The sequence below is a fragment of the Oryzias latipes genome, chromosome 7 (assembly GCF_002234675.1).
Source record: "Oryzias latipes chromosome 7, ASM223467v1".
In the NCBI taxonomy this organism is placed as follows: domain Eukaryota; kingdom Metazoa; phylum Chordata; class Actinopteri; order Beloniformes; family Adrianichthyidae; genus Oryzias; species Oryzias latipes.
This window is the reverse complement of record NC_019865.2, coordinates 17,761,150-17,784,597: the sequence shown is the minus strand read 5'-3', so window position 1 is coordinate 17,784,597 and position 23,448 is coordinate 17,761,150. Positions and strand designations below refer to the sequence as shown.

At 39.0% G+C, this 23,448-nt stretch overlaps 1 protein-coding gene across 2 annotated transcripts; it reads left to right on the top strand.

Annotated features, from left to right (window-relative positions):
* Positions 1 to 11,236: 11,236 nt before the first annotated feature.
* LOC101174592 (sodium- and chloride-dependent GABA transporter 1-like) lies at positions 11,237 to 19,661 on the top strand. 2 transcript variants are annotated; one of them, XM_020704779.2, is made up of 17 exons: positions 11,237 to 11,560; positions 12,706 to 12,766; positions 12,836 to 13,080; positions 13,223 to 13,354; positions 13,431 to 13,531; positions 13,631 to 13,740; positions 13,818 to 13,950; positions 14,328 to 14,462; positions 14,561 to 14,664; positions 15,128 to 15,252; positions 15,348 to 15,460; positions 16,448 to 16,579; positions 16,781 to 16,883; positions 17,138 to 17,238; positions 17,387 to 17,554; positions 17,656 to 17,766; positions 17,800 to 19,661. In XM_020704779.2, exons 3-17 carry the CDS (start codon positions 12,858 to 12,860, stop codon positions 18,112 to 18,114), a joined length of 2,106 nt encoding a protein of 701 aa, XP_020560438.1. In that variant the 5' UTR covers positions 11,237 to 11,560; positions 12,706 to 12,766; positions 12,836 to 12,857; the 3' UTR covers positions 18,115 to 19,661. The 2 variants fall into 2 exon arrangements, with proteins under 2 accessions (XP_020560438.1, XP_004070601.1); XM_004070553.4 differs by having other exon boundaries at positions 11,238 to 11,560; positions 17,656 to 19,661.
* The last annotated feature ends 3,787 nt before the right edge of the window (positions 19,662 to 23,448 follow it).

The window sequence follows — 23,448 nt, the reverse complement described above, 5'->3', positions numbered from 1 at the left end:
CTATACAATGCTGAAACTATCAAACGTAGACGTTCTGAGGACGATGTGACAGGGACGATCAGCTTATATATAGCTTTCCTTTGACGCTCCAGTCGAGGTCGGTACCGGCTCATCACACCACATATCAAATAGTCCGCTTTTAGTGAAAAAAGCTACCTAAACTGAAAAAATAACAAGAATAAAGTACTAAAAACTGAATATTTATTTTATTTTGTAAGTGACCATGGTATAATGTCCTTCAAAGTGTGCATCATCAGAAATTAATGCGTTGGATGGTTCAGGCTTACACATTGTGTGTTCATTTCTGATAATGCACACTTCGTCTGCCATTCTCCCTTACATAACTTGGTAACTAACTTTTTTTCCTTCTGCCATCAATTTTCTACACCTGCTAATTGAGGTGACTGATGGGCGAAGGTGGGCACACCCTGGACAGTTCACCAGGTCCTCATGGGGCAACACAGAGACAAACAACCCCACACACTCGCATGTAAGGGGTGATGTAAAATTATGAATCAAGTTTTTGGACAATGGCATAAAAGTCTAAAAGTTTAAAATTTCTCACCTGATCTAAAAGCAGATCCATTTTTAAAGCAGGAACCCCATTTGTCTTAATCAGCTGATCATCTTATATGCTGCTCACAGTTTTCCTTCATGTGCTCAACTTGCTATAACTCCAAAGAGCAACTATTTTAATAGTTAATAGTTTGATCCTGGATGTACTCAGAATATAAAAGCACCAAGTAATGGTCAGCAAGTGTTTTAAAGCATCATATGAATGTCTGCAATGTTTCTCATTCATGTAACCCAAAGACCAACTGTTTCCTTTCTTCTATCCTGTTCATGTCTCACACTCTCATTTAGACCACTCACTAATCAGTAAATTTGTTCTTAAGTACATAAGTGTAAGGATTCTGTGCTTTAGTCTGGTTTTTCAGTTGTGTTCTTGGTTTTGGTCATGTTTTGAGTTATTCCCTTATCAGTCACTCCAGGTTCACATTGATCATCCACAGCTGTTGTCATTTCTTTCAATTACCCTTAGTCTATTTAAGTGTCTGGTTTTCAGTCATTTGCTCTGCTTTGTCACCCTCTTTGTTACTTCTTGGTTTTTGTCATGTTCTAGTTAATTTATCAAATGTTTAAGTTTCTGTCATTAATTCTGGTCTCCTGTGTTTTGGGTCACCACCAGTTCCTGACAATTAGAGGCTTTGACATACATTTATTCATTCATTGCTGACATTTCACCATGTATTCTTGGGGACCCCCTGGGGTCACATGTGACTCCTCTGTTTTGTTTACACAAGTGTAGATAAGAAACTATGAAAAACTGCAAACATACCAGCAAATTTAGGGTTTTTGGGGAGAAATCTACCAAACTTTATGATAATTAATAATAACTTTATAATACGTTAGTGTCAATATTAACTAAATAAAGGATTCCTACTGTATTTTGGACTTTTGGGTGGGCATTTAAAAACATAACATAACTGAACTAACTGTATATAAAAATGAAGAGAGCCAGTTGGGAAAGAGATGAAATATGATAAAAAATAAACCAAATCCTGTTGCCTGCTCTTTTTTTCACCTACTACTTGAATGGAATCAACCTGGATGAATGAGAATCCACATGGACATGTTCAGAAAAACAAGTCCTGAAACAAATGACCAGTGACATGTGGCTACATTAGGACTGGTTTTCTTTAAGAATGACATAATTCAAGCAGTCAGCGGGAATTGAACCGGTCAAAAATTGTGTGAATAAGTCTTCCTGCAAGTCATGTACAATCCATTTTTTGAAGTATTGTTTGCACACAGGATAACTATGGTGTTGACATGTAGCAGCAATAAAACATAATTTGATTTGCATTTGAATAGAAACACATGAAGAGAAATAAGGGAATCTGGCTCAGAATTATTCTGAAACCTTATCACACTGAACTAATTCTAATCTGGAGCATTTCTACATACTGTATCTTCAGTGTTTTTTTAAACTCAAGTACTTGGATGGAATCAACCTTAATGAATAAGAATCTACAAACATGTTCAGAAAAACAAGCCCTGAAACAAATGTTGTTGTTCACCTCTTGGCATATCCCTTCAGGGGTCGCCACAGCAAATCAGCTTTCAGTGATTTGCACAGGTGGTTTGACAGAGATTTTTTACGCTGGGTTCCCTTCCTGACACAACCCTGTAATTTTGTCCGGGCTGGGGACCAGCACAGGGGGACCCAGACTTGGGGCCTCATTAAGGCCACATAGTTAGGCAGTAGCGCGAAGGGCCAACTGAGCAATCCAGCTGCTAAATTCTGAAACAAATGACCACAAACATTAGGACAAGCATCAGGATTGTCTTTATATCTTTATTGTCAGATTTGATCTGATCAATCTAATTTGATCCAAAGTCACTTACAGGTGTGTGACATCTTTGTACCTGTGTAGAATTCTTCTGCGTTGTTCCCAGAGGATCCTGAGTAATCCTTGACACACAGACAATCTTCTTAATCAGGTTTTTTCTTTTTTAGGTTCTGGTGTTTGCTCAATAGGACACCAGAGAAAGTCTTACAGGTTTGTAAAAAATCTGCCTTCTCCTCCCAAAGAAGCTTCTTTTACCTTGTTTTCATTGAAGAAGACATGATTGTTATGACATCCTGCCACAAAAGAGTTCTCCGTTAATCTTCTCGACCCAGGCGCTGACACCTCCAACAACTTTGGTTACCAAACTTCTGAAAAAGACTAAAGCTGAGCTGGAAAGTCCAGAGGTAAATGTTTCTATACTGCTGAGCTTCCTGTCATCCTCCCAAACTGTGGTGGATCCACCAGCCAGTCAAAAACCTAGGAGAATGTGAAACCATCCACCCAACGCAGCATGGTCAGCACACCACATCTGATCATGATAGGTTTTCCTGTAAGTATTTAGTCAAAGTATCTGTAATACTTTGATAATATGAGATGTTACATCAACATAAAGCAGATACATTAATTTCTTATTCAAAAATAAGGTTGTTGACAAAGCAGACTTAAAACCTCTGTCATTTACCAATGTTGGACATTTTGCAAGCAGCTTATAAACATGCCCACCCAAAAATCAAATCTAGGGCAGCTTCCCTCTTTCCTTCCTGCCTTTTGGAATTCTCTGCTTAAAGATTCACTCTGCTGCTCCCTTTCATTTGGATCCTTCTGTCTGTATCTGTGACTTGTTCCTTTCATAACACATGTTGGTTCTTGTTTTTAAAAGGATGCCGGCACAAAGTTTCACACTGCTTTTGAAATTGTAAGAACACAAATGTGTTGGCTTTTAATGTTCAGCAATTCTTTTTGTTGCGTGGTAACACATAACCCTGTTAACCTTGACAAAGAAAAAATTAGGATAAAAGGTGATGTAAGACACTTCCCCACTCTACTTATGGTACTCTTTACTTTCTGAATATCAGCCTCACTGCATGATGTGGAGCTCTCAAGTCACATTCCAGTCTGTTCTTGATCCGTCCCCTCAATCAAAAGTGTCAAACAAAGAATTCAGTTTTGACAGAAAGCAAATGTCTACAATACCCAATGCTCAAGTGGAGGATTTTTTTTCCAATTTTAGGACAAAAAAATTCCTAAGGAAGATTTTCAGTGGTCTGTCTTACTTCATCGAAGGATTCAGTATTAAAATATTTTAATTTAAGGGGGAGATCAAGACAAACCCTATTTGTTAACCCTCAGTCTTTGGATAGATCATTTGCACATGAGCGCATGAAACCAGTTATTAGAAACTGATGTAGAAGCAACTTTCAACTAAAGGGTTTGATTGTTTTCTAATATTTGCTTTTTGACTCAATAACTGTTTTTTTTATTGGATTATTCCGATACAGTTTTAACTGGTGCCATTGTATTGATTCAAAGCAAAATGACATGAAGGTAAAATGATGCACAGTTATCAGTAATGAATGGATGCATGTAAAATTGTCATAAATGTTAAAGCAGCATTGATTGTTCCGCTGCTCCATGTGGATTTGAGAGAACAAATGACCCATGCAATATTAATAAGGCACATTATTTATTTATTTTCAAGGCTCACAACTTGATGCAAAAACTACATCTTGGGAACATATTGCTACATTTTTGACATTAGACATTAAAGCAACTATACAGTACTGTCAAATATTGGCTCATTTTATTGTCGCACATATTTAAAATAAATGTGAATATTTGAACCTCACCAGCAATCCTTCACACCTGCAAAAAGCCCTCTGGGTTTTTTAAAAGGCTAAGAGGCGAAGACCAATTATTTCATGCATTCCTCAGACATGGCAATTTAATAGATGCATAAGTTAACGGTAGTTCTGCCTTAGGTGGATGATTGGACTTGAGTGGATCTGTACGAGCTTCTAAAGAACCCTGACGTGATGTTGAACTTTGCAAACTTTGTTGGTAAAAAAAAAAAAGTCATTCCACAAGTTAATTTTTAGTATAAGGCAGGCTTTTAGCATTTTTGTGGTAAAATGAAAGATGAGAGAAAACGCTAAACAGTGTACGATATGTGGTTTTAGTTTGCGTTTATGTCAGAAAAGTTCAACTTTCTTTGTTTCTTTGATAGATCATGCTTTTTACCACTCAGTTCTTCTGAACTCTTGGCCACAAAATGTAGAATTGGTTTGGTGTGGATTAGACCTGACATCAGTGTCAAATGCAAATGTTAAATGTAAAAGCCCTGAATTGAGAGCTTAGCAGGGAAATTTTGTCCACAGGTTCCAACCCATTTGCGCCAACGCTGGAAGAATTCTGTGGTTTCACTGATGGCCTGGACAGCCAGTACCCTCAGCTTTGAAGTTGATAAACCTTTTAAAACCATGACGAATATTCTCCTGCAATTTTGCCAGAGGGTAGGGAGAAAAGTGAAATAGGTACCAGGCACAAGGAGTGCAAAGATTTACTCTAACCACCTCCGTCTCTCCATCACAAGTTAAGGCTGGAGTGCTCACTCTGGCACGGCTTTGAGCTTGCAGCCTCTTTCTCCTCTTATAGTCCTCCCTGAGGGTTTTAAAACATTTCATGCAGCATCAGTATAGAATCCTGACTGCATGGAAACAGAGGAGCTATGATCAGCCAGCATTTTGCAGCACAGCTTCGTGTCAGTAACGGACATGGCTGCTTGGTACAAGTTAGGCAGCAAGGGTGAGACATCCAGTCAGTTTCCATAGCGATGGGGTTGAATAAAGGGGGATTAGCAGGAGCAGTGTGGTGAGAAAGGATTGCAGGCTTATGTCAAAGCTCCCATTTAAAGAGTTCCCTGTCGTGGCGCTTTCAAATATTCTGATGATGAACCTTTCTTTTCCCTTCACTCCTTACATTTCCCCTCAAACGCACAGGCATAGTCACTGTGTCGTTTTACAGGTGAAGAATCAATGACAACGTTGGCTTAATTTAAAATTGGGGTTTGAGCAATGTGCAAAAAAAAGCAACACTGGGTTTTTCCATCGATTTTTTTTTTTCCCCAAAGATTATCAGGCATAGTTTCCCAAGAGTAAATCATCCAACACACGGAGTTTCCTACACTTTCCTCACATCTTTCCATGTGCTGTAGCTTTTTTTAAACTCTACTGGATGAGAATTTAAACATAAATCTTTCTCTAGTTTTCAAACGGTAGTTTTTTTTAATCCAGAGTAATATTGCTAATTACACAGTGAAGTTTAATACTGCTGTTACAAATAGGTATTACATATTCTGCATCATGGCACTTCAATATGTAATAGCCTATAAAGTAATTCTTATTATTACAGACAATTTTATAATAAATTGATAAATGCAGATTTGTTTTTATATTTTAGCAAAATTCTTTCTAATAATTTTGCTTATAAAATAGAATGTAATTGCGTTGCTTCTTAGTTTTTACTTTATTAATTATTATAATGTCTGATTTATTGAATATATTCACAAAAACTAAAATACATATATACTTTTTTTTGTAACCTTTATTTTCCATTTTATTCTTGCTGTGTTAATCCTGTCATGACAGAAATATGCTTAGACAAGTTTCTTACATAAAGATTTACAAAATTAAATTTCTATCCGTTGTTTCTTTGATCGCATGGCATGATTTAATGTATTTTGGGTTGTAAGAACATGTTTCCATAGTTTTCACAATACCAGTAAGTCCCATCCATTGCCTACAGGTGAACTGGACTGAACGAGTGTGATGTCACCCATAGAAATTGCTTTACTTCCAGCCATAGCAAAAGTACGCCTATTCAGTCGACATATTTCGCGATATGGACACCGCCATTTGGAGCCAGACAAGGTTAGTGAGCAGTTATTGGTCTGTATCAAAGTTGCTATGGCAACTACTGTTGCTAGTCAAAAGTAAGCTTGTTGGAAGTCTACACCCCTTCCACGGAAAGCGAGTTTGAATCTGTCAATGAAGCGTTTTGAACGTTTGAGGTGGGAACTTTTACATGCTTTAAATAAGGCATCTGATTGGCCAGTGTATAACTTAAATAACTTGTAATAAAGAAAAAATATGAAACTAAAATAGAATCAGCAAGAACATGTTGAAAAGGGTATCAAAGCAAGAATAGTTCTCCTGATAATTACAATAACTGAGTATTAGCTTTGTATTTTTCAATAGAAGTCTATGGGATTGTGGCTTTTTGGAGCTGGCAGGTACTTCCTGTTTGGCACGTGAGGGAGGAGGAGCCACTCAGTCCAGTTTTCATATACAGTCAATGTCCTCAACCTTGTTAGCGGTCTCAGCGTATTCACAATAACACCCAACCTTAAAGAAAAAGGCATTTTGACAGCGCGCCGTGTACCTCTCAGATTCGTTTGAGCATAAGTAAGTACAACCAGAATTAATCCATATATAAAGTGCCCTGGATTACAAGGCATACTGTCAGGTTTTTGCATAAGTGTGCTTCATAGTGTGGAAAATACAGTATTCTGAATACTGTCTACCTTAGGTAAGTGCAAAACAACCCTAGTATGATAATAATAAATTAGATCTGGTTGTTCTAAAATATCTTCTTGTATCTACACCCTTTACAAGTGTGAAACGTACAATGCTGGGAGTTTTGTATTACTTGTCACCTAACCTATTATAACTAATATGTGCATTTAAGCAGAATTTATCCAAACACTACCAAAAAATGAACTCCAAAGGCCCCTTGGATGTCAGAAAAGCATTTGCATGTTAGCATACATTTCTGTGAAAACCCAAATATGCTTTTTAACCCTCAGAAGCTTAATCAGCTCCATTAATTGACTTTTTGTAGAAGTTAATTAACCATTTTCAGGGACTGAAGCACACCAATCCCAGTGGAGAGCCATATGAGGAGGGGGAGACTGAGAACCATTATGCTGTTGCTTAGCAACACCTGTACAAAATTTGAAGCGATTTAGTGCCCCCATACTGGTTATTATGGAGGTCATATGTTTACTACATCCACACTGTGCGCGGGCTGTGACACAGAGCTGTCAGCAAATCCACACATGCTGCGTACCTGTCTCTATTCCGAACAGTGCAGGGTGGATGCAGAACACTTTAAACCTGCGGCTTGACTAAATCTCTACATCATCACTGTTTAATTCTGTGGATTTGTGGAAACAGATTTGTCGAATCTGCATCCCCAAAAGGCTCCTTTGCAGTTTTTTGTGTTATTTTCAGACCGATGAAGAAGGCAGAAAGCTCCACAGTTTAAATACACCCAACTAAAAAATGTAGATAATTGTGACAGAAGCTGATTTTCATCCAGAAAAGGTCCTCTCGGCTCATTCTGTGTCTGCAAAGAGTGTGCTTGAAGCAGATTGAAAGAGAACAGGAGGCACACAATGAGACAAAGAAAAGCAGACGTGGGAAAGGAAGGAAGAAAGAGACAGAGCTGCTGATGCACTGACTTCACAGCGATTTAGGTCATGCTAAACAAATCCTGAAGAAGCCTAGAGAAAGAAGGTGTCAAAGTCTCACAGAGGTTCCTGTGACTTCAAAGGTGAGATTTTTGGAGCGTGGCTCAACAACAACAAACACTGTGTAAGGTTTGAGCATCTCATCACACGCAGGTGGAAGATAAATGTCATCTGTTGTCCTTGGGAGGACAGACCAAGCTATATTTGTGCTCCACTCTGACACACTACAGGAGCGGCTTTTCATTAATATTTGCAGGATTGCTTCCATCTTTCTATCAAAAAACCAAAGAGGGGCAGAACATTGGACTTGCTCAGTCATCACAAGTGGATTGAAAAATGATTACAGCATGCTAATTGTGATAACCAAAATTTATTATTTACTTTGGAACCAAAGTACACCTATAACATTACGTGTTGATTGGAAAATTTCCTGGTTATTTATTCTGTTTTCACTTTTATGAAACTTGTTCTCAAACATATTGTTTTGTACTTTAATTTAATTTGAATACTGCCCCAGTGAGGAGCGCTTCATTTGTCTGTTAAACATCATTTCCATTCACATATCTCGTCTTCATTAAGTTCTCAGTGAGGATTAGAGTGGATTTTTTTCGGCAGCCGCCATACTGAACTGCAGGGGAAAAATATTAGTCACAATTGCAGCCGAGAGGAGAGAAACAATTCTGCCACAATATGAATAAAATATATGAATTGTTTATGATTAGCATCCTAATGACTAATCATCATGCAAATCAGTTCGTTCTATGCCCTCCAAGTGGAAAGAAGCACAGAAAAACTAATAATTGTATCTATGAGGAAGCATTTGAAAGCTGACTTTAAAAGCTCAGGATGAAGGTCTTTGTAGGAGGGGTGATTCCTTCAAAGTAATGATGGTAGAGGAGCACACAGAAAGGAAATGGAAAATTCATGTTCCCTAATGATGGAAAGTAAAGACTTAAGAAGCAACAACAAAAGTTACGCAAGATTTTATTAAATTAAATTCTCAGGCTCACTTTAATTTAAAAAAAAAAAGAATTGTGCCATTTTTTAGGACATGGTTTCTGCAAGGCAGCAGAAGTTCACGAGAAATTCCCCTCTGAATTGTGGGCCAAACTGTTGGCATGGAGTAAGCTCACCCTCTTTTCATCATCCATCTGTTTAAATGTTCTCCCGCTGGCTTACAGCCCCTCACACCTCCAACCTAACATTACCGGGGCAACTAAAATGGCGAGCAATATTGGAGCTAGCCGGCCGTACAGTTTTGAGCCAGATGCCATCTCAGACGAGGAAAAAGAAGACGTACTTGGATCAACTCATCCACAAGTGGAAGCAACGGGATTTGAGCAGAGCAGGGGGCTTGTGGCCCCTCATAGTGGCTTCTGCGTCACACCTACATGTTTTTTTTAAACTGCATTTTTCTGTCTGCTCCTGATTCACAAAGATTTGAATAAAGAAACACTCGGAAGTCCAATTTTTAGCTTAATTTTCTCCATCATCAGAAAAATGCCACAAGAACATGTTAAAAAGACCAAAAGCACAATTTATTTTTATCAGAGTTGTTTTTTTAAGGTGAACCTCATGTCTGACTTTATTTCCAATTAAATGAAAAACTTATAAATGTTAATCTTTTTTTTCTGTTCAAGGTGATGGTAAATCAAGTGGAATACTGGATTTTATGGTACATTGTGAACCAGCGGCTTATGGCATGAAGGGCTTAACAAATAAGTTGGGTAAACTTTTAAGTATAAATAAAAATGTTTGATTTTTTATATTCATAAAGAGACTTGATTTTGTACCTTTTGATGATAAGTTGAGTTAAAAGAGTATAAACCTAGTTACAATTCTGGACATTAAGACATAAAAAGCTATAAGATGTCATTTAAAAAATATCCTTGCCAACAAAAGTTCCCTAAAGGTCACTGCAGTGATATATATGTGGGTCTTTAATTTACTTTTTATTTACTTTTTAAAGTCCAATGTGAGACTCAATCTCAGTCTACCACAAAACTCTTAAAAGGAAACGACTTTTGCACATTGAACCTAAAACTAGCAACTAGGAGTCACAGTGAAGTGTCTAAATCCAAACTCAGAGGCTGAGGGGTCAGCTGGCTGACACTGCCTGCCACCATGCCTGTGTGCTTCATCAGCAGGTGTATAAATATGTGTCATGTTTCAACACATGCATGTCCAAAGGGACCCAGATGGGATTTTAAATGCTGCATTTCATGTGGTATCATTTAGTAGGTTAGTTCACCCCTCATTGCTTTGCCATCTGGAGCCCTCTCAGCCTGCACTAGGAGCGTTCCCACTGGAGTTTAAATGCTCCCGATCTCTCTTGCCAGAGAGAAAAACCAGCAGAAGTCAGCGTGCACGCCCTTCAACTCAGCTTTAAAAAGTGAAAGGAAAGAAAGAGAGGCTTTTTCTCACATTAAGCAAAGTGATAGGCATCAGCACTTGTCAAATGTCAAGACAAACTGCAAACATGGTGTCAAGCTGCAATGCATTAAGACAAACACAAGCAGAACGGGACATCACAAGAACAACTTGAGCTTTCATGTTCAAGGAAAGTCAAACAAATGGGCCCGAATCACTTACCTTCCTCTGGAAACTGACAGGATCTCCTCAAACACATTTTTTCTGCTTTGATTCTTTTGTATTTTTGTATAAGATTTCTCAAAAGAGATCTATAAAGTCAGCTGATCCAGACAGACATTTTTCTGTCTTCTTGAGCGTTGCTGTTTTTCTCCCTTTGTGTCCTCTTCTGTTTTTCCCATTCCCAAATGTCCAGATCCAGACCACAGTCCTGGAGTTTCTCCTCTTGACACATTCCCTCATTTGTGGAAGCGTGGGTCTTTGGACGATTACAGGCAGAGTTAGACACAGAGCCAATGTTCCCTCCCTTTATTGACGGGCTCCCTTTATCACATTTTGCCAGATTTGCAGACAGACAGACACGCACTGGCTTCACTTTCCAGGGCTTCCTACATTACCCCTCCATATGTTTCCATTTTGCGCCTCAGCCATACATTTTAATACTGTGGGTGGGAGTGGGTGGTGGATGGGAGGGGGGTTGTTAATATTTGTGTTGGGTGTGTGTCCATGTGAAAAATAGTTATAATTCAGGAAAAGAAAGTCTTAAATGAAAATATATGAGATTTTCTGACTGCTGTGAAAAATAAAAAAGAGAAAAAAATGTATATCAAACCAAAAATATTGACAATTAATAAAAATAAAATGGTTATTGTCATGAATTAAATGCTGGATAAAACACACAGACTGCAACTGGGATGTCTGTACAGCTTGTGGATGAGGTAGAGGAGGGGGGGCGACTTTGAGATGACATTGAGGCTCTGTGGATGCGAGTTGAGACTCTGGTTGTTGATTTTTAGACACTCGCACAAGCCGAAGCGGCTGCTGCCCGTGTGCGTTCAGCCTCCTCCTCTTCCTCATCTTCCTCCTCCTTCCTCCTCTTCTTCGTCCTGGTCTTCAGCACTGCTCCCCACTGGACAGCTCCTGCTTGGACACCGCTAACACTGCATGGTCCCCTTCTGTCTTTTCATGGAAGTAAAACCCATTTATGTTGCAAGAAAAACTGGGAGTTTACAACTTCGCGCACAGCCGGATTCTGCGGATACCTCGTTCCGAGACTTGTGGCGAGCTGCGTGCAGATCCCACATTCACTGTGAGTAAACCGTCTGCCTCTCTGCATGTGCCACAGTTAGTCTATTTATCCAAAAATAAATACAACCCTTTAATTGCACGCTCTTATGTCTGTGTCCAGCAATGAAATCCCTAGACCACACATCAGTCCTCTGCTGGGATCAATATTTGCGCAAAGGATCTGTAAACATTCATGCAAAAAAAAAAAAAAAATCCACGCAGAACTGATCCCTGTCTGGCTGTCTGTGTTTTTGCAAATGTGGAGACGCATTCTGGCGCACCGAAAAACGCGCGCAGTTTTCAATTAATCGGGCTGAATGAAATATTGGGTGTGCTGGCTGATGCGTAAAGCTTTTACGCATCAGACATCCTTTGTCTTCATCATTCCAGTTTGTTTGAAATCGTTTTTCATCTGATTTTCTATGGTAAAAATTGCTTTGGAGAATGTCTTGGTGGTAATTGGTGCACTTTTTTGCGCCTTAATTCTATCGGCTCTGTGCTATTCTTGTGGTGCGTCCAGGCTCCAGGTGATTTTATTTTAATTGCGCTTTTTTATTATATTTTGTTACGTCCTATGCTTGAAGTTATGGCTTCTGGTCTGTGTTTGTGCTGTTAATCTGTTTTATATTCGGGGCGCGTATTTCCTTGCAGACTTTGTTTAGGCAATATTGTCTGCTGAGCTGGTTTTGGCTGATATTCCTGTGCAATCTGTTGTGCGCGTTTCAATTCAGGACGCATGGCTGCCTTCGACGGATTTTTGAATATATATATATATATATATATATATATATATATATATATATATATATATATATATATATATATATATATATATATATATATTGTGTGTGTGGCATTTCTTAAGTCTGGAATGAATGAAAAAATTGTCATGGCGCCAAAAAAGATGAGGAAATGCTGTATCTTTGCCTTTAATTGGCATTAAATACCCTGAACAGGATGAGGCAGAGAGGATGAATGAATGAATGAATGAATGAATGAATGAATGAATGAATGAATGAATGAATGAATGAATGAATGAATGAATGAATGAATGAATGAATGTCTTGTTGTGCCTGAAAGAGAGCAACATGTTCTTTCTTCAGGAGGTAATCTCATTTTCTGCGCCACTTGTACAAACGACACACTACTTTATCCACAATCCTATAGGTTAACGGCGACTGACGAGCTGTGTACACGCAGACTTCATCTCCAGACATTTGGTCCAAAGGTTAGTCCTAAAAACCGCAAAGCTGCTGTCTACGTGGACTGGTGCTGAAGCCTCTCGTCCTACTGCCAGGACCTCTGCCAAATCCAGAGACATGGCAACGAACGGCACCAAAACGGACGGACAAGTCACAGAACTCAACGAGGTGGCCACCAGTAATGACAAGCCCAAGTCACTGGATGTCAAACCTAAAAAGGAGTTGCCTGTCAGGGAAATGTGGGGTGGAAAATTTGACTTCCTCCTGTCTTGCGTGGGTTATGCAATTGGACTGGGGAACGTGTGGAGATTTCCCTATCTCTGTGGGAAAAACGGTGGAGGTAAACAGCATTTTCATAGCTAATTTATGCAAGCCGCACAAACCTTTCATCTGCTCCATCACCTGCATCTGAAACCCTCATTTACTGAAGATTGCTCATGCTGGAAACACGTTTTTAACTTGATATACTTCTATCCATTCAGGAGCCTTTTTGATCCCCTATTTTTTGACCCTCATATTTGCTGGGATGCCCTTGTTCCTACTGGAATGCGCTCTTGGCCAGTACACCTCAATTGGAGGGCTTGGTGTGTGGAAACTGGCTCCTGTATTCAAAGGTACCTAAAATGAATATAAGGCAGTGATTTTTGTGTATAGTTCCTTTGCACTGCCTAATTTATTTTTCTCTAATAGGTGTGGGCCTTGCAGCAGCTGTTCTATCCTTCTGGCTCAACATTTACTACATTGTAATCATTGCTTGGGCCATTTACTATCTGTACAACTCATTCAGCGCTGTAAGTACTGTCAGAGTGAACGTTATTAAACATGGAAGCAGGACAAGGTCAACGTTGTGAAGAATTTTTGGGGGACAAAAATTGATATTTATGTTACAGAACCTGCCGTGGAGCTCATGTGACAACTCATGGAACACAGAGAAGTGTTACACAAACTACACCATTTTAGACACCACCAATCTCACCAGTGCTGTGGTGGAGTTCTGGGAGTAAGATTCTGAGTCCTCTCTTTTGTGCTTCAACACATGTCACATTTAGTCTTATTGTTGCTTTCCCTGATTTGTAGGCGCAACATGCATCAAATGACTGACGGCCTAGAAAAACCAGGCCAGCTTCGGGTGCCCCTGGCAATAACACTGGCCATAGCCTGGGTCCTTGTGTACTTTTGTATCTGGAAAGGAGTTAGCTGGACAGGAAAGGTGAGACTTGATTGTGGAAACACATTCAATTTCGAAGCATTTCTAGATCCTGATAAGGCTCAGATAAGTTACATTAAACATTGGCTTTGTAGTGTCTTAATGCCTTTTATTAGGTCATTTTAGTCCAGTCTTCCTGGGAAAAGTCAGTCATAGTCCGGCTTTTGGATTTGTACCCTTCTTTCATGAAGCCACGTGTTTAAATAAATCCTCCTGTGACCTTTAAGAATACATAAGTATTTGGTCAATAAATCTAAATGTCTTACCACCCTCCACAATTCAGTATTTCCTAAATATTTCCCTAAATTCAAAGAAAATGTAACACTGACCTATGAACTTGTCATGTTCCCTCCTGCTGATTGCCTCCTTGCTATTTCCAGGTCGTTTACTTCTCAGCCACCTATCCCTACTTCATGCTGTTCATCCTCTTCATCCGTGGGGTGACTCTACCTGGAGCTAAAGAGGGAATTCTGTTTTATATTACCCCAGACTTTGAAAAACTGAAAGAATCTGAGGTAATGACAGACTACTGTGTGATTCATGGCTTTCTGCAGAAAACTTGTGAGAGCAGAACTTGGCCCCACGCTGTTAAATCATTGCGTTCTTCTGTCAGGTATGGCTGGATGCAGCTACCCAGATCTTTTTCTCCTATGGATTGGGACTGGGGTCACTTATAGCTCTGGGCAGCTACAATACTTTCAATAACAATGTCTATAGGTAAGACTTTATGATTCATGAGCTTTATGCAAGGTTAAATGTGAGCGATACATCCGAATTTGAGGATTGTCATTGTCCAAATTATGTCCAGTGAACATGAATTCTTGGGATTTTCAGCATAAAAATGGCTCCCTCTGCCTAAATGTTTGTCTTCAGCAGTTTCATGATTCTGGGTCACATTATCAGTTACATAAAAATAATTGCATCCACTCTGAGCTTTCTGCAAACTGTCAGAATAATACAGAAATGCAGAAGCCTTTTAATGAGCAGTTTATTGCTTGAAAAAGCAATGTTTTTTTTTTTTTTGGAAAAAGCATCCATAAAGCTTAAAATAACAATTCAAGCTTATTTTTCCACCTTTCTGCCTCCTATTTTTTTTTTGCTGTTTTAGTAAGTTTAAGATAAAAAAAACAAATACTATTTGTCTGATCGCATCTCTTTTTTTAAAATGTTCTCACTCTAGAGACTCTATCATTGTGTGCTGCATCAACTCTTGCACCAGCATGTTTGCTGGGTTTGTGATCTTTTCCATCGTCGGCTTCATGTCCCATGTAACAAAGAAAAGCATAGCCGACGTAGCAGCTTCAGGTAACTGCTGGTTTTATTTAATTCATCAGCTTTTGTTAGCGGTTGTAAACAGAAACATTGACAGATAAAAAACATGTCTCCTCTTCATCACCCAGGTCCCGGCTTGGCTTTTCTTGCTTACCCAGAGGCAGTAACCCAGTTGCCTGTATCTCCTCTCTGGGCCATTTTGTTCTTCTCCATGCTGCTCATGCTGGGGATAGACAGCCAGGTAATTTGGGGGGGCTCAGAGCTGATTGGCTCAGGGGGATGACCTAAATATTTGAAAGTAGGCATCTATCATGCAGCTCACCTCTGTCATCTGCATGATAAGCATGCAATTTGTTCTTCATGGACAGATATGGTTAGACTTTGACTGAAAAATAATATTTTAAATGCAGCTTTATTACCCCTTGTGCCCCCTACGTTTATTTGTTTTTTAATTTTGATTTAAAGAAGACCTCACAGGCTTGAAAGTAAGAAAAGAAAGAAGTTATGTGGCTCCAACAGTCAAAGTTGCATTAGTTCCCCTCGGAACTCAAGTTTAAGTAATCACTTCCAATAAAAACCCTATTTAAAGGCTTGTAAATAAAGGCTTCCACATTCAAAACTCTCATCTTCACGTGTAACTACTCAAGTTTCTACGACCATTTTTGGGCTGTATGTACAAAATGTGCAGCCATTGAATGTGCTTTCATAGTTAAACCAGGTCAAACTTTGACCAATTAAGGTCTCAGATTTGGTAATGACATCTGGATGGCGTCCCCTTTTATTCATCAAAGTGCTAACTGTTTGACAATTGTTCATGGAGGAAAAAATAATAATTGCGGTTTGTGCCCGACTAGAATTATATGACACAGAGTCATAAACGGTAACCATATATCGGAATAGAGCTGTGAAAGAAAAAGCCTGGAGCAAGATTTGCAAGTTTTTCACCGCTTCGACATTTCCCACGAAACCAAACCAAACTTCTTCCAACTGTAGGTGGCGGACATGAACTGGTAAACAGTAGAAAAAGAGGAAGAAGCCCTAACTGCCTGTCCAGTGTTAACAACAGCACTAAACGGGCCTTCTTGAACGTGTGTCACATGTCACATGTGAACGTAGCATAAGACATAAAGATTTTGTTCATTTAGGGGGAAGACTTTGGATTCATGGGTTTGAAAATAAATACACACTGTGCACATATTAGTGTTTATGGCTGTTTTGCATCCCTTAGTTCTGCACTGTTGAAGGCTTCATCACTGCCCTCGTCGATGAGTTCCCCAGAGTTCTCCGAGGCAGACGAGAAATCTTCATTGCAGTTGTGTGCCTGGTGTCATATGTGATTGGACTCTCAAACATCACACAGGTGAGGCAGAGCAGCTCATACAACAATCATCTATTGCACCAGATAAATTAAAGAACACTAAACCAGTTAAAAAAGTAAAAAAACAAAACATTTTTATTCAATTCTAGAGGGTCATGAATTTTTTTTTTTTTTGTAAATTTAAGAGGGGAGTAAATCTGTATCTAAAGGATTTAAGAGCATCTCCCTTTTTATCCCAACCAGGGTGGAATCTACGTGTTCAAACTCTTTGATTACTACTCTGCCAGTGGCATGTGTCTGCTCTTCTTGGTCTTCTTTGAATGCATCTCCATATCCTGGTTCTATGGTAGGTATTACAGCGACAATATGACTAATAGTTATTTACATAGAGAAAAGTCAGGATGACCCAAATATGATCAGTCAGAGAACCGGGAATTAAGACCTGTTAACACTTGTCTAGATTTGTTTAATTCAAGCTCTGTCCAGCCTCAAGGTCATGTTGTGGTAGTGTTTGCCACATCCTCACTCTCATTCATGCCAGATAACCAGCCATTTTTAAAAGATCTGATGTTTTGGTCATGAATTTGGTTTTTCTGGCAGGTGTGAACAAATTCTACGAGAACATTGAGGAGATGATTGGCTACAAACCCTGCGTATGGTGGAAGATGTGCTGGCTCGTCTTCACTCCATTCATTGTTGCTGTGAGTACTGAGAGCCAACAGAATAATACATCAACAGTCATGACATGAATAAAGTCATTATTACCTGCCTGTAGTGAAGTTGGGTCGAGAAAACCCTGCCTGTCGTATGAGATATCAGAATGAATAACGTGCCTCGTGTCTCCCACAGGGGGTGTTCCTGTTCAGCGCAGTACAAATGGTTCCTCTCACCATGGGAGACTATGTGTTCCCATCCTGGGGTCAGGGAGTAGGCTGGCTCATGGCACTGTCCTCCATGGTTCTCATACCAGGCTACATGGTTTACATGTATCTTGGGCTCAAGGGCACCTACAAGGAGGTAAGAAGGAGGTTGTGTTTTACATGTACTTCATTATCTGTACCAGCAAGGGTTGCCAGATATTTTCACCCTAATTCGTTTTTATTGTGTCTTTCTACCAGCGATTTCGAATAATGTTTCAGCCTCCAGCAGTCGTTAGACGGTGCCAGGAAAATGGACCCGAGCAACAAGTTGAAACCAACACCGCTACTCTGTCCAGTCCTGCCAATCAGGCTCCCGCCAACCCCACCAGCCCAACCAATCCAGCTCCCGCCAACCCCACCAGCCCCGCCAATCCAGCTCCCATAAACACAACAAGCCCTGCGGCACCTGCTAACCCAGCTCCCCTACCAGCTATCCCAACTTCTGTTTCTAGCCCGCCAAATCCAGCCACAAGCCCTACCACCACCACTAACATTGTCACCACCACTACGACTACGGCAACCCCAGCTAACCCGACCACCACAACTGTTAGCCCAACCAGCGCAGTCCCCAACCCAGTGAGCCCAGCAGAGCCTGTGAATCCGCCAAACCAAAAAAGCCTGACATCTAACTTGAGCAATGCAGAGGCCAATGTGTAGACAACAAGGAAACCCTCATGGAGCATGTAGACTAAAAAGAACATTCAAAAAGAAAAAAAAAGGACATCCAAGATTTTATTTGATTCACCTACCTCCAGGGGCAAAAATGCGATCAAAACATGTTTAATTTTTCTGCATTTGTGAGACCAAGCCAGTGATGTCTTATTGTTGGTTTGCTATCTGAAAAGAGTATCCGACTGTTAGCAGTGATACAAGCATAAATCCAATTTAAGAAAAAAAAGAAAAAACAAGGAAAAAAACTGTCATACTGTGAGAAAAGAAGAGAAATAGATTAGAGATTTGTTAAATATCTTTATGAATCCAGTAAATACTGTGTGAATATAGTAGATCAAGTAGTGAACAAATTGACATCATTGAAGGAGCATAAGGGATGGCGTCAATTTTTCTTTTGTGGATGTTTACCAAACCTCACACAGTTGTCTCTTTTTCCAGCGTTGCTCTCTGTGAGGTGAACTACAGGCCGCAGGGCAAACGAGGAGCTCTGAGTAAGCACAATGCCAATAAGAAGTTCGTGTTTAGGAACTCTGGAGCAATCCAGTATTTGTTGCAAAAGATTTTGTGTGTGAGAGAGACTGTTATTTTTTTTCTTCCTTTTTTCAGTAAAAAAAACTTTGAAAAAAAAAGAGAAAACTTTTATGTATTCAAAAGCATTTTTAGAATTATTTTTAGGGATGTTTTATACTTGTATGTGTTGTAACTGAGGACCAAAATCAATAGGCAGACAATAGCAAAAACTATGCCATTTAGTATTTGGTTGGCAAAGCACAGGGTACAAAGGGGTACAAAAAAAGAACAAGAAAAAGTCAAAAGAAGCACAGGGTTATCAAACTGATTTACAAACGTCAAAGATCCCTTAATGCTGGTAGTCAGTCCTGTTTACTTTTCGCATGCTTTCCTCAGGAACATCTTTGAAAAATTGCTCTCAAATGTCTCCTGACAAAAAAAAAAAAACAACAACAACAAAGAAGGCCTTAAGCCAATTAACCAATTTCTGCAAAGTCATAGTCTGTTTACATGACTGGACAGAATTACAAAATACCACTTTGTATGCTAGCACAAAAACAAGGACCAACTCTGTGTCTGAGTCATGTTTCTTTCTCTCTGTGTCATGATTAGTCGTATTTTAATCAATATGTATTTTTTAAAAATACATATTTCGATGTACAGACCAGTAAGCAAATGGTCTTTTTTTTCATGTTCCTAGTTAAAAAGCACAAAACCTTTTTATTTATTTATTTATTTTTTTCCTCAGACTTTGCCATGGCGTGTTCGGACAATGTTAGTTTGCTTCTACGGCAGCTACTGTGAAAGGAATCTGGTTCGAACAGAACATGTTTACTTAGAAAAGCAAAGCAACTGAGCTAATATGTGACAATGGCTACAGTTCATGTCCTGTGAATTTTGTATAAAGTTACTCTACCACAGTTTTCTCTGGAAGTTTGTTGTAAAACTGTACTGTGTAAAACATGTAACTGTGAATGTCTGTACTACATTGGAAGTTGTTGTCTAAATGTTGAAAAAATGGAGTTGCTGTTTTCTGCAATAATATTTTGATCACAGAAGCTAAAGCACATATATTACAGAAATATATGAGATTATAATGAAAAATAAATATATTGATGATTATATTAAAAATAGAAGCAATGTCTAGTTAAAAAGAAAAAAATACTGTTTTGTATATTTTTAACTGTCACACTGCCTAATGTAAAACTTAATATACAAAAAAAGATATGTATCTAAATAGTGTCACATGATAAAGCACGATTGTTATGTTATACAAACAGAAAGATTGAAAAAATAAAGAGTTATAGAAAATATAAATACAACACATTCCTATATGTCCCTGATAGCATGTGTCTTTAGTGTTTCTGGTACCAGTGCTATTAGAAAATAGGGTCAGCTATCTTATCCAAAGACATCAACTGCTCTGAATCCTCCTGCAGTAATTGGCTGTCTCCTCTCTTGTAAGTTAATTCCTGTCCACAGAGTATTTCTAGTCAATAGATATGAGAAAATGTGCGATCACTGAAATTATAAAAATGAGATTACAAGGCAGAATTACAAGCTTGATTATTTTACAGAGAGGCCAGGTGGGTGCTGGGGGGAAGGGGGTGAAATATCTAAACTAATCATTGGAGTAAAAAAATAAAAATAAAAGAGATGAAAGAAGAAAATGTGTCTGAATCCATTCTGTGCAGTTTTTTTTTGAATGTCAGAAACTGATGGGGGTGTGTCTGTGTGTGTGTGTGGGGGGGGGGCTTCAAAGCAGTTTCAGCCCCGGGGTCCGGCGTGCTTGTCTGCCCCATCTCCCCCACCCTGCCCCTCCTCTCTTTTATGGCTCAGTGTGTGTTTATGTTTGTGCACTTGTACCCGCTCCCTCCCTGCAGTAGCTGCTTCCATTAGCTTCCAGTGTGATAAAAGAGACGGCACCAGCTGACACCGCCACAATGACTCGCCGTGGATGAAAGAATGAGATGTCCCCCTCTTTTAGCTCGTGGCAAACTGTGTCTCTGGATGTGTGTGAGCCTGTGTGAGGCAGAGCAGGTCAGGGATAGAAAAATATGGGTTTGAGTGGGTATGGGATTAAATAATACCTCTCATGGCAGCTAATACAAACAGCTCCCTGACGGATGACTTAGTGGCCTCCATTATCCCTAGTTGTGTAATTTACCCTTATTACCTGTAAAAACAAATCAGCACCAGAACAGCCCTGACTGATGTCATCTGCCCACAAAAGCTATGGATCATCATTTTCATTCTGGGTGGACAGAACCTGAAAGATCTTGATTTGTCTGATGCAATCGAGCAGAACACAGATAGGTATAGGTGGAGGCAGCACAATGTACTGCAGAAGCTTTACCTTAAGATATCATGATATCATATAATGTGTTTTTTAAAGGATTGACTCATTGACACATTTTGGTGAATGCTTTTGCTAGTATTTTCAGAAAATTTCTGAAAGTTTCTCAAATTTGGACCTGGGTGACCAAATCATTTTTTTTAATTTTTAAGCTCATCAATGGTGGTCAAGAGAAAACATTTTTTGTAGATCCTGCCCATTGCTTGATAGTTATTGGGCAATGTTAACTGTAGTAGTTTCTATTTAGTATTGTGCTATTTTCTAGGTACTGTCAATATTTTGTCATTCTGTTTCTGCAGCTCTGTTTGTGTAACTGTGACCCTTACTACAATTAGATTGTGTGTCAGAGGGACTCTATACGATGCTGGCCAACCATCATTAACACTTGGGGCTTAAAAAATGGTTCAGTTAAAGCAGTTGTTTGCTTACCTACCTGCCTGCCTGCCTGCCTGCCTGCCTGTCTGTCTGTCTGTCTGTCTATCTATACTGGGTCTTACTTTTTGTGATGATCAGAATTTTTTTTCTTTTTAAAATCGGACAAAAATTACGCTTATTTTTGGTCATTTTACTGTATCTGCTAACCTGTGTTTCCTTGTTTACATATCTTTCCAATATGGCGTAACTCTTTACGTATCTTGGACAATGGTAACAGGCTAGCGTAGCGTCTCCAGCCATATAACTCATTGGTAATGACAGTAATAGCTAGCTAAATACTCCATCTCAACATAGCAACAGCTTTGCTATGGCAGTCATTAGTCATTGGTGTCAGAAGAGGGATGCAGTTACTGTAAGAAAGCAGGTACCAAACGACAGCCTTCTGCCCTGAAGAATGACACACAGTTAGATCTACGTCATTTCTTAACCCTTTAGTTCCAGTGTCAACACACCTTTGACTACTACCAAAGTAATTTCAGTGGAATCTGAAGCTGAGAAAAGCAGCTTTGTGCTGATATGCAACACCTTATGCAACATCTTTTGCAGCATTCATCACTGCAAAATGCGACTAATGTAAAATGTTGCATATCGGTGCAAAGCCAGTATGCAGACCTGCTTTTCCCTGCATCAGAATCTGTGATATCTCCGTTATTTAAAAGGTTAAATGACCCCACATGAAGTCACAGTGCCTCAAAAAGTGGAATGATTAAAGTTTTTCTCAGTCGCTTTAGTACAATTCTCAGATCAGACTGAAATTCCCAAAACTATATTTTCAATCTTCACATCATGATGTCACTTGTGCACATCATATAAGCATTGTCTCACTTCTTTGAACAAGTTGCAATTGCTTTGGTACATCCATGCAAATGATTATGTACAATTCTCTGCTCTTTGCTACATTTTCAATTGTTTATGTCATGTTGATCAAAATGTATTCCATAGTTCACTGTGCAATAGTCTTACTCCTCAAAACACCTAGTCATTAGTTCATCGTATAAGTCATTAACTGCAAAATGGTTGACCAAGTTGTCATAATGTGACAAACATATTTCGCTGCATTGCAAGAGAGGATATTTGCTGTGATGTGGATGAGAATTTGTGGCCTAACATACAGGAACAAGAAGAGGTGTAGGAAGACCACACCAGTTCCTACTGCACTGCCTGTACTGTTGTACAGAATATTGTCCTATCTTTTTTTCCCTTTGTGTTACTGTTTGCAGTGGGTTTTTTCTATGTTGGTATGACATGGTCTGTCAACAACTTACAATATGAACAATAAAAATGTAAATGTGAATCTTGTCCAGTCTCTTGCAATCAAACAGAAAAGGTGTAACTTACATTTTACAATAATTGTCATCAAAACTTTAGCCATAGTTTACATCAGAACCTCCCTCTAAAGTACACAGTTATATTGACAACATGACTAAGTAATTTGACTGTCTTGTTCGTAGACAATGACACAAGGACTTGACATTCTGATGGCACTGACATGTTCAATGACATAAAGACTTAGTTTTGAGAGATGAACTAAAGATTTTGAGCTAGTTACAGGCTTTTGCAAGAAATCCATAGTGTTTTGCTGTTTGTACGAATTGTTTTGAGAAATGCACACACGTATCTGCAAACTTCAATTCTGATCTGAGAATTGTACTAAAGCGACTGAGAAAAACTGTAAGTGCCTGAAATTGTGTGTGAACAGGTAAAATCAGAAATGTTTACACAACCTAAAAATAACAACATAAAACCTTTTTTCTCATTACATGATATTTTTGTAAACTTATTTCAGGTCAGTCAGGATTGTCAAGATAATTTACAGTGTACTAACTAATGCTGAAATATTATTGGAAAGATATTTGAATGACTTATGTAGAATGCATTTGGTAATATTCTCTTAAAGCTGTATTTCTTGGCCCAAGTGTTTTTCTAGGTATTGTTCTACAAGGCTATTACAGCAGTTTAATAAAAAGTAAAATATTATTAAATTTCTTTTCTATTCTATTCTATTCTCAAACTCTCCA

Excerpts from the sequence above, each read along its gene's own strand:
- LOC101174592 (XM_004070553.4), top strand. The coding sequence starts at position 12,858 with ATGGCAACGAACGGCACCAAAACGGACGGACAAGTCACAGAACTCAAC. Across the intron at positions 13,355-13,430 it reads ACTGGCTCCTGTATTCAAAG|GTGTGGGCCTTGCAGCAGCT; the intron begins GTACCTAAAATG and ends TTTCTCTAATAG. Across the intron at positions 16,580-16,780 it reads GACTCTCAAACATCACACAG|GGTGGAATCTACGTGTTCAA; the intron begins GTGAGGCAGAGC and ends TATCCCAACCAG.